This window comes from Octodon degus, unplaced genomic scaffold (genome assembly GCF_000260255.1).
Source record: "Octodon degus isolate 3935 unplaced genomic scaffold, OctDeg1.0 scaffold00015, whole genome shotgun sequence".
In the NCBI taxonomy this organism is placed as follows: domain Eukaryota; kingdom Metazoa; phylum Chordata; class Mammalia; order Rodentia; family Octodontidae; genus Octodon; species Octodon degus.
This window is the reverse complement of record NW_004524591.1, coordinates 22762651-22774133: the sequence shown is the minus strand read 5'-3', so window position 1 is coordinate 22774133 and position 11483 is coordinate 22762651. Positions and strand designations below refer to the sequence as shown.

The 11483-nt window shown below is 47.8% G+C and overlaps 1 protein-coding gene across 1 annotated transcript in view; it reads right to left on the bottom strand.

Moving 5' to 3' along the window:
* Positions 1-2131: 2131 nt before the first annotated feature.
* The window catches only part of LOC101568497 (aldose reductase), a 15636-nt gene continuing 6284 nt past the window's right edge, over positions 2132-11483 (bottom strand). Inside the window, exons 2-9 of the mRNA XM_004626537.3 lie at positions 10572-10739; positions 9813-9929; positions 8751-8828; positions 8238-8467; positions 7884-7965; positions 7239-7322; positions 5294-5376; positions 2132-2534 (exon numbers count right to left, since the gene is read on the bottom strand). Of these exons, the coding sequence (XP_004626594.1) occupies positions 2492-2534; positions 5294-5376; positions 7239-7322; positions 7884-7965; positions 8238-8467; positions 8751-8828; positions 9813-9929; positions 10572-10739 (885 nt within the window). The 3' untranslated portion in view covers positions 2132-2491. The remainder of the gene's footprint in view (positions 2535-5293; positions 5377-7238; positions 7323-7883; positions 7966-8237; positions 8468-8750; positions 8829-9812; positions 9930-10571; positions 10740-11483) is intronic.

The following is an 11483-nucleotide window of genomic DNA, read 5'->3' as shown; positions in this document are numbered from 1 at the left end:
CCCCCTAAAAAACAATTCAATCAATCAAAAAAAAAAAACAAAAAACAAAAACAAACAGTAAAATCAAAAAAGGCCAACAACAAACAAGGCAACAACATGAAGGATACTGTGCCTTGAAATTAAGTCCATCCAAGCATCGTTCAAGAGATTTTCCATTGCAGCTCTTACTTGTCCATATAATTTAATACAATTTAGTTGTATTTTTTCCAGTTGGTCTCATTATCTTATTAGCAATTATACTCCATTGGCTTAGATATTGGGTGGAACCCTCTTTCATCAATCTATGTTGTAGGCTCTACTGTACAATGGCAAAGCTCCTCAAAGATGGGGTAGCACTATGACTCTCCATCATTCACTGACTTAGCCCCTTGGGTAGTCATTTGATCCCTTATGAGAAATCCACCAGAGTCCTGAGGCTGGACTGGAGCCTGCTCAGGAAGCTGTGCGGGTTTTAGTTACACAAAGAGAAGGGGATCCCCACTGAGTAAAATGGGGCCATTTTGACCTATGGACCCTTTATCCATCTGCTTCTTTGACGAATCTGTTAGTGGCATGGAGATGGTCCCACTGAGCCCCAAAACTCAATCTGCTACTCCCAGTACCCAGCTTCCCAACAAGCAATAGGCACCTAGCTGAGACCATCACTGATCAGCAAAACAACGCTATTGAGCTTCAAAATGAGGAAGCAGCTGTCCTTGGTCCTTTGGGATGGGGCTCACCACTGCAGAGTAGGCTCCTTCCTTAGGCTCTGAAGACATCTGCTAGACAGTGAGGGAACCTCACACAAACTTGCCTTTTATTTCATTTATGCTCCTGCTTCTACTTTTAAATTGTTTGGCTACTGTAGTCTAAGAAGGGAGCTAGAAAGCAGGTCACCAATTTTAAAACTTTCTAGGTCTGGACATTTACATCAATAGTAGAGCAGTTGCTTAGCTGGGAAGCATCTCAAACCCCACAGAAGATTACTGGTGATTGCTTCCAAATTTTTCCAAAGCATTTTAAAGCCAACTGTTAGCTACTTGAAGACAGGCTGGGTTTAGTTAGCTGGTTTGACACATCAGTGAGACTGCTCTTCATGACCCAAGGCTTGTTGTTAGTTTAACTTGGAGTAAGGTGGCACCTGCACACCCCCACACTGTGATGGGCAGATACTAGGAGAGGGGGTCAGGCAAAAGGATGCCAGGTGTACAGGTGGGCCGAATCCTCCACCTAGCTTGACCCCAGCCCCTTAGATTGGCGCTCTCCTTCCCTGCATGAGACCCAGCAACCGCTGCTATCCAACTACCTATATTTGGTGGTAAACCTTAAAACATCAGTAATCCACAAAATAGTTTATGATCATCCAGTAGTTAAAGCAACCTGACTTTGTGAACTTTCAAGTTAATGTTGTATTTTTATAGTCCATCTGTTTCTTGGCCTTTGACAAATATATCCTGGATGAGGAAACATTGATAACAGAAATAAGCAACAGCCTTTGGGCCTCTAAGATTTACTCTTAAAACCTTATACAGAGCACTCATCTATATGCAACTAGATGCCATTGACTTATTCTTCTTTCTTCCCTCTTGTATGGACAATGGGCTTCATGAATGCAGTTTCTCTTGGGTACAACTTTTTAGTAAACACCTGATTTGGGCTTTCACAGGAAGAAGGCCAAACCAGTAACCTGTTGAATAAAAATGGATTTACATCCTGGCTTGGTCCTAATGCTGTGCTTCTCAGACCTGGCTGCACACGAGGACCACCTGAAGAGCTCATAAACTCGGATGTCCTGGGCCACAACCCAGACACATTTGTTCAGTCTCCAGCAGCAAGCTCCAGACAACACCAGTATCCAGATCCCCCCAGCGACAGTGCTCTACCAGGATGACACTCACTGCCCCGAAGCTAAACGGTAAAGCATGGAGGAAGGATCCTCAGTGCAAGCCCAGTCCACATTCCTGCTGCGCTGTTCACCAGCCTGCACCCTTAACATTGCACTCATTCAAAATTATGCCAAAGCTCTGGAGGGCCTGCCTCTTTTTTTATTTATCTGAGGAATGTAACAGTCATCAGTGCTGGGCACAAGGCTAGGAGTGAGATGGAAGGTGGTTATTACTTCAGAAACCAACAAAATTGAATGACATCGAGTTCACAAAAACACTTTTTATTTGAGGCAAAGAGAAGTTTTGCTAATAGGATTACAGTTGTAAGGAGTCAAAAAATTAGCTGTTAGTAACAATATTTTGACATTGTAGAAGTTGCTTCTCTTTGATCAGAAAAGGGTACTCAGGTTGTACCTTCCCCAGCAGGCTATGATAAAAGGCAAAGAAAAGACACCTCATCTACTGATACTGCTCTTCACATCAGGCGGCAGGTTAACAGGCCTTCAGTGCTTTGTCTCTAGGCTGCCGCCCACTGCCGAGGGACTCTGGCCACACTACACTTGCAAGGACAAATGAGGCAGGAGAAACAGGTGCAAGACACTGAAGAATAGCACGCATCCACAGCTTCAAAACTCTGCATGGAAAGGGTAGTCCTTGTGGTTGACACAGCTGTCAGGAGAGAAGAGAACACATTTGCTTCTCAAGAAAGAGGTCTTGACTCTTACAAAAACCAACACACACAACTGGGGACATGTCTACAGGTCAAAATAGATGGCTTGGAGAGAAAATCTCAAGCCAGTTTTGAGTGTTCAGATCAGTCTGCAGTTGTGGGCAGCAGCAGCTGCTGTCAGGCAGCACATGTGAGAGAAATGGGCCTCCCCACGTGCCCAGCACTGGGCCTGGGGTGGGCACCACGGCAAGACTCAATTTCTGTGTCCTGGTAGCAGCTCAAGTCTACCTAGGAGGACCACATAGCAATTTAGTGTCTGAAATAGTAAGAGGGTAAAAGAATAAAGAGATAATAATACAAGAGAAGCAGTGTAAAGCTGTAGGAGACAGAAGCCCAAAGAGTAGATAAAATAGCAACTACTGCCAGGAGAGGAACCATGGGAGTGTAGCGGCACAGTGGGCCCAAGGGAGTGGCTGAGATGTACTACAGAAACATGGAAGATAAAAATCCAGAGATGCAGGCTCACACTCCCGTCTTGGGTGGGCCAATGGCTTATGCTGGAAACAAAATGGCAAGCACTTGGAAGACTGGCCATGCAGAGGTAAAGGGTCTGGGGGAATGCAGTGTCGAGTATATAACTCAGACATTCAAAATCATGCCAAAGCTCCTGAGGGCCTGCCTCTATTCTTGTTTATCTGAGGAATATAGCAGTCATCAGCAATCAGGCTCAGGGTAGCGATACTAATAATCAGAAGGTTGGACAGATTGAAAACACTTCCTGGGAGACTCGTGAGCATTAGGACCAGCCTCTTCTTCCCCAGCACCAACCCTGACCCATGCCTACTCCACAAGTCCCACGTGCAGAATAACTGGATGGCTGTTCCAGAATAGCCCAGAGGCTGGGAAGGAGGTATCAGGATATGAGGGAACTATTAGAAAAGCACTACGGTTGGTCGGCGCTGAGGACTTCAATACGCTACACCAGCAGTGGGACAGGAAAAGGAAGATGCAAGCGAATGCGGCAGGCTCTAAAAGGAACAGAGTTAAGCCAGGCGTTGCCTGAATTCTCCCCCTCTCAACCCCACCAGGTCCAAATGTAACTTTCACACTGAAGGATGGGAAACATATAGCGCCATCCCAGAGCGCCCTGGTTGCTGCTCCCCAGGATGGTTCTGTGTGTGGCTTATTTAGGGTCTGCAGCCTCAGTTCACAAAAGTTAGTATGTGAGGTGCAAACTGCACTTGCCTGATGCCACCAGAGTGGGAATTCTAAACAGGAGAAAGCACATGGTGAGACTCAGCCCCACGCAAGGCCCTCCAAATCCTACCTATGAGAGGAAGAACTAAAGGAGACAGAGGAGTAGCAGTTCACACGGGAAGGAGGACAGCAATAGGGTGGAAGCCTGTCTCCACTGCCAAATGAAAAGTTGCTTCTGAAAAGCAAAGAGTGACTTTTAAGCTTTAGTTTGTCACTGAATTGTCAGGAAAAGAAAAGAAAAAACCCACCCTACTAGTGATCTCCTGCACAGTCTAAGCACACTTCAGAGACATTATAAGGAACCACAGCAGGTGCAGAGGCAGATGCCTCGGGGACTCTGAAGAGCTTTTTCAGTCTCAGGTCTTGGTGACAGTGCTGGCACTCTCGAGTCCAACCCCTGGATCTTCCTAATAAATTCCTCCTACAGAAGTCATTCAGCAAAGGGTTTGTTATGGCTTGTACCTAGCTGTCCCCTCAAAGCCTCATGCAGTTCTGGGGTGGACTTGTAGGCTTCGTGATTAATTCATGATCCAGTGCTGGGATTCTAGGTGTGAGTGCTACACCCTGCCTGGGGCAGATAGCCTGAATGCAACGTAAGGGAGACAGATTGGCTCTCTGCAGCCATTGGTGCTGCTACCCCGCCCTTTTGCTCTTGCTCTTTGCCACCACCATGAAAGGTTGCCCACTGCCATGTGCTGCTCTGCCTTGGAGCCAGCTGAGTATGACTGAAACCTCCACTGACTGTGAACTAAATAAACCTTTGCTTTCTTCATTTTGGGGGTCAGCTATTCTGTCCCAGCAACAAGAGAAGAGTAACTCAGAGACAGGGTTAAATGTGAATTCTCCCAGGAAGGTGAGGCAGGTCCAGCTGGGTTCAGAACAGCCACTAACACTTGGAAATTAATGTCCAAATGTGTCAGGTTGGGCCCTGTTAGGGTTTATTTCTAGATGTCCCTCCAAAGCCACATGCAGTTTTAATTTTTTTTTTTTTTTTTTTGGTGGGGGAGCTGAATCTAGAGTATGTGATTGATTCAGGATGCAATGCTGGGATTCAGGGTGGGTGACTGCTGACTGGTCCACTGACAGGATGGCACTACCCTAATCTCCACAGATTGGATACAATAGAAGGGACTGAAAGAGGCTTATCTCCCTCTTGTTGCTTCTGCTGTCTTCTGTTGCCATGAACTGTTGCCCCCAGCCATGTCCCATCCTACCCTGGAGCCAGCTAATTATGCACTGGAACCTCTGCAAACTGGCTTTCCTCTTTAACTTTGGGTGTTGGGAATTTAGTCTCAGCAGGGAGAGAAAAGTAACCTAGACAGGCCCATAGTGCCCTTGGGTAGGAGGAGATACCTAGAACAGATCTCTTGGCATTCCCCCAGGAAATGCAGTTCAGGTGAACCAGGTTTGAAATAGGAAAGCAAGGTGACATGAAGAGAAGGCTGGTGGCCAAGCCTGCAGCGACTGCGTCTGGTGATCCGGGAACTGGTCTCTTACTCACCTCACCAAGGCACACACCCTCCAGTTCCTGTTGTAGCTGAGTAAGGTAGCCATGTCCTCGCTGCTCAGCTCAAAGTCAAAGACCTTAAATGAGCAAACAAACAAAATATACAGTAAGTTCTGCAATAAAAATCCAGGACAGGCTGTTTTCTATGAACCAGATAAGATGGCTGCAGTGCCTGGAGGGAGGAGGGCAGTATAGTGAAATGGACTTAGAGAAAGGAGATCACATTACTCTCCAGAGAAAGCAGACATTTGGCCTGCTAAGCCAGTTCTGCCCTTCCTGAACTCCCAAGCAGAGTGACACTGTGCCTCCCACTTCATTCTTCCCACTGCTGACCTCAGCTGTGCGGGGAGCACCAGGGAGCAATGGCATGGGCAATTCACTGTGAAGCTGAGGACAGAGGTATTCCACCAGCTGTACTACAAGGAGTAATTCATCAATCGCAAACCACACAAGACGTGACACAAAGCCTTTGGGAATCCACAGGCATGAGAAATGGCTTCCACCTGGCACTCAACGACAAGGCCAGAGAGGAAATGGCCTTGAGGTGGCCTGAGAGAACACATGTGATTCTGGCAGAGAGAACAAGAAAGGTAGGCTGAAGGGGAGGGGACGGAATCATCCGCACGAAGACAACAGACTGCGTGGAAGGACCCGACTGCGCGCAGGTGGCGGGCTGGCGGCAGGTGGACAGGCCTGTGGGCTGCAGCAGCGCCAGCACACAGATCGGAGCCGAGGGGAGCCTTAGCTTCAGACGGTCACAGGACGCAAGAATGGAGCTAGCTAGCTATGCATTCAGTGAATAAGCCATTGAAAATGTGCAGAGAATACGTAGAGGGATGGGAAAATAAAACAACGGGAGTATCGTTTTGAGATCAGGCATTTACATTTTCCTTTTCTATTCTTTAAAAATGAAATATGAAATTAAGGCTCTATCTCAAGGACAGTATGCCTTGCCCACACTGTTTTGATGCTTTTTCTCGAATAGTTAGAACACTTAGACATACGAAAACTGTCTCTTCTCTGAAACAATAAGCTCTCTGTCTCCTGGCCTCTCCTCTCCCCACTCTCCTACATGACATGTGGCAGAGTTTTGGCCACAGCATCTGGCCAATCCCAGAAGGCAAAATCAGAAGGTCTGCTATGGGCCTCGGGTCATCTGAAACCTTGTGCTGGGGACTGAGTGGAACTGGTTTCAGCAAATCCCATGGCCAGGGCTATACCATGCTCAGGTGAGGACCCAGTGCCTGGGCAGAGCTGCTTTGCTCAGAGAAGAGAGAGGCTTGGAGGCCCTCAGGATCACTGGAGAGCAGCTCTCGGCAGCTGGCCCCCTTAGTGACGCCAGAGGCAGCAGACGGGAGATGACACCAGGCGACCCAAGTCCACTCTGAATTCCATTCCTGACGTCCCAATGTGGGCCCAGGCTCTGCCTAGGACTGCACTGGCTCTTTGCAGAACTGCTGGGTCAGGCAAGTGCCCTGCAATCGACAGACCTGTCATCAGCAGTCACGTTTCCTGAGCACGGACGTGCAACCCTAGAGGGACACCCTCTATGTGGGCATTACTTAAGTAACTTGCCCAAGGTCACTGAGCAGGTAACTACTGGAGCTCCACAGTGACAGCCAAGAGTGATTATGTTCTCAGGGCAAACACCTGGTGTCCCCAAGGAACCTCAGCAAGTGTATGTGGGGGTGTTCAGCGTGGGACCAAGGAGCCACGAGGCCTGGCTCCAGCACACAGTAAACCCACCAACAGTAAATCACTGTCTCTGAGCCATGGCTTGTTCACCACAGCTTACTGAGACCAGCTTGCTGGCCTGAGACAAGGCAGAATGGTGGCAGGAAGGCCCACCAATGAAACCGCACCAGACAGACGGGATGAGGAACTCCATCAAGTCTCACTGTTACTCCATGGCAGAACTGGACTCCGGCTGGGAGCTTACCTGGAAGTTCTCAGCAATGCGGGCTGGTGTCACAGATTTGGGGATCACTACCAAATTCCTCTGCATGGGGAAACGGATCAGCACCTGTGAAGGTAGAGAGCGGTGTCGAGTGTGTGTATATGCCGGGCAATTGGCCTTGCCATCTCATTCAGTCATGCATACCCATAACCCAAGAGAGATATGCCAGCTGCACAGGGGAGGACGGGCTCAGAGATGTCCAGACCTCACCCATCAAGACAGCCATCCAGACCCGACCAGAGTCCTGCTCTTGGTCATTGTCTTCACGAATGTTCTAAGTCCACTCACTGCCTAGGGAAGCAAACTATCCTTTGGGAGAAAGGGAACATTTTCCCCACATTTAATAACAAAAGTTCTTGTTTGTAATAGATAAACTTCCATTAAAACTGAAAAAGAAATACTGAGCCTCGGGCAGTCCATAAGGCAGTAAGTAGGGGTACTATCATTCCAAGACTATATGGCAGAGTCTTCTAAAGTCCCAGGCTGTGCGCCTTCTGCTAAAAGCTCGAGGACACCAAACTACACCAGAAAGGTTGCTGGGTCCAAGCCTCTCTTCTTCCTTGCTAATGAGGACCACAGAGAGTACAGAGTTCTGGCAACAGTCAAAGCACCCAAAAATGGCCATACCTGGGCAGTAGTTTTATTGTACTTGTTTGCAATTGCTTTAATCCTCGGATCTTCCAGGATGGAAGGGTCTTCTGGCTTAGCCCTGAAACAGAAAGATGGTTCAGTTCAAGAACCATCATTATCCCATGCAAGGCCGGAGGCAGGGGCAGTGACCTCAACACCAGCCCCTTCATCAGCTTCAAGTGGCTGGCTGACCAGTCTCCTGGTTTGAAGTTGGGTCATGACCTATTGGTCAACCCTTTGGAAAAGAACAGACATTTGCTGTTGAAAACTCCAATGTCCCAGGAAATTCAAGAGACCCCGGGGGAAGGTGTGCAGACCAGGCCAGAGAATACAACCCCACAGAAAGCTCACCAGGGCCTGTCGGGAGAACCGAGGGGACTGTAAGCAGTCACCACAATGCCTTTGGACTGGCAGTACTGGATCAGCTTCTCCTGAGTTAGGTACGGGTGGCATTCGATCTGGTTAACAGCTGGCTTATACTTTAAGCCAGGCTTGCTTAAGATCCTCTCAATCTGAAGATGGTTGAAGTTGGAGATGCCAATTGCTTTCACCAGCCCTTCATCCACCAGCTCTTCCATGGCCTAAGAGCAGAGAGTATATTTGACACTGACATGAGCCCCAAAAGGACAAGGACTAAAGGCAGTTTAACACTATTCAGGGCCAGCTAACTGGACTTTTGAGAAGCCAAGAGATTCAAGATGAAAGGCAGGTTGGCTTTCCTAAGACAAGCAGAGCAAATCCAGTGAGAGTAAGAATACAAACGCAATGCAAGAAGTGGCAGCAACGCAGTCACACCTCACATCCTTCCAAGGACAGGAAACCACCAATACGGCAGAGGACACTGTGGCGGGGAGGTCAGCTTACCGTCCAGGTGTCCACAAAATCAGTGTCACTGGGAATCACATTGCCTCTCGCATCCAATGGGAAATACTCAGCGCCATGCTGTTATTACAACAGGAAACAGACACAGAATGCAATCAGTAAGAGCCTCTCCCAGATTTGCTGGGGAGCTCTGTCTAGAAAAATTGGTCTAATCTTTCATTGTTGGCTAAAATTGTGGAAGATACTAAAGGTGCATGTGGCAGCCAATATGAAAAGCAAACAGGCAGATAAGCCCTGATGGCCCCTGCTGCTGCGTCAGTCAAGCAGTTTGGAGCTGAGAGGCTCTCAGATAGAGATCTGGACAACCTCTGCCACCCAGTCACCCCACCATGCACTGAAATGTGCAGATAAGAAAGGACTTGGGGGACTTGGGCTCATGGGGCCCCAGCACTGACTAGCTATTGGCCTATAAAACTGGCACCATGTCAACCCTCACTGGTTTGGCATGAAAAATGATGACTGGAACTCATGTCTCTTTGGGGACCAATATACCTACCACAATGCAATAAAATAGCTATGGGATAAAACTCACATTTTTTCAATTTGGCTAACCAAGCCAGAGGTTAGAAAAAAGACAAAAGGTTTAATGATCTTAGAGTTTAGTGTGTACAAAAATCCAGGCTGTGAATATATATTTATACAAGACGGGGTATACGTCCGGAATCTAGACATAAACATGCATGTAAGGTAGGTATGAATGTGTGCTTGTGCCTGGAGGTGAGGAGGGTGAGGCCTGATTGGACCTTACGGCCACGTGCAGTAGGGACAGCAACAGCCATGTTTGCTGTCACAGATTTCAATTATGCACCACCAAGTGAAAAAAGCAGCACTTCCCAAACTCTGAAACGTGCAACCAAGTCACCTGCATTCACTCAGACAGGCTGGGGCCCGAGCCTATGGTTTCCAACACACTGCGCTATAGATGACACCATGAGCAACAGGGACAGAGTCGACCACACATAAGGGATGCTAATAAGAGAGCTCAAAATAGGCCACAGGCTGCACCTAAGCCACAGAGAGGTGACCTAACCCTCAGGCTCCTACCTTGAAGCCTGTGGGCCAATGGACAAGGTAGAGGTCCAAGTAGTCCAGCTGCAGGTCACTGAGAGTCTTCTGGAAGGCTCCTTTCACCAGGCTCTTGTCATGGAATGTGCACCACAGCTGAAACCAGTGCGAGCACATCTTAGCATCTTTACACAAAGGCTGTATTCTGGCTAGGAGTCAGACAACAGCAAGAACTGCCCTTTTCCCAAAACCCAGCCATCCCGCTGTGATGCTATAAGTGATCTGAGGGAGTTTCCAGCACACACTGTGGATCCTATCTTTCCCAAGGAGAAGAGGATCATCAGGTCAAGGAAACTTCCCAAGGACCAAACCGAAGGCCTATGAATGGGCAGGTCAGCAAGGCAGCTCGAGCCTCAACCTCCTACCCTGGGTTCTTTGTCTCCCAAGCCCTTCCAGGTCAGAAATGGTGGTCAGCAGTAGAGACCTAGTCTGCAGATGGGAGCCAAGTCCTATCTTGGAAGGAAACTCCTGAGAGGAAGAACCAACCCACAACCTCAGTCTCAGGAACATGGGGCTCTACATCATAAGCTCCAACCTAATTCCAGGGATTGTGATCTTCTAACAGAGAGATACAGGAAGACAAGCCATGGGGCACTCAGGGGCCTTGAGTAACAGGAGCTGGAAGACCTATTTGTCAGTCATAACTGTTTTCATGTTGAAGAGTGTAGTCCTGGCTCTCTGCTGAGTTCCCCCTGAATGACAGTGAACGGGAACCCTCAGGCTCCCACAGAGTGGTACCTTGCTGACGATGAAGAGCTCCTGGCGCTTCACCACCCCCTCCTTGAGCTTCTCGTGCAGGGCCATCCCCACCTCCTTCTCATTCTGGTACACCTGAGCACAGTCGATGTGGCGGTACCCAAGGTCAATCGCTACCTTCACAGCCTCGGTCACCTGGCCTGGAGGAGACTAAAATGAAAAGCTGTTGTAAGTCATGGGGTTAAAAATGAAACAAGACGCAGTTACACAAAGTTAAGGAAGAAGCACAGTACAAACTATGATGACAATCCTGGTTTTCAGGTTCTGCTAAAGAAGCCCAGAATATATTTCTGAAGCAGCACTCCACACTGTCAATCCGCACATGGGTAGCCAAGGTGAGATGCCACTTTACTTCACCTTGGGACACTCACCCTGTCACTTACCAGCAGTGGAGATCACTTTTAAAATATGTGCCTTCCTGCTTCTTCACATACACTGACTTACAAACCACTGTACTAAAAGTCATACTACCCGAATCCTGAGACCTTATTCCCTATTTTCTCTAAATAGCACGAACTATTTCAAAATTAACTGCATTATTTATATTTATACCAGTTCACATGAGTTTCCTCATTTCAGGCAGGGAGGGCTTGCTCTTTGTTTTTTCCTTTCATGGATGGACTGTGAGATTGAGAATCACTTGTTTTTATGCAATTCTGGGAGACTCCCATAAATGAAGAACATGACTAGTCTAGAATCAAAGGCCAAGGTTACCTCTCAACATGATTATCTGCTTAAAAAGGTTGAGATGGTACCCTCAGGGGACAGAAATGAGTAGAAAGGAGAAGGAGAGGGGAATCTTGGGAAAACACTATTTTATTTTATTGAGAAATAAATATGAATGAGACAGTTTCACAGCTGAATGATAGGTCAGTTTTGATAATCAATACACTG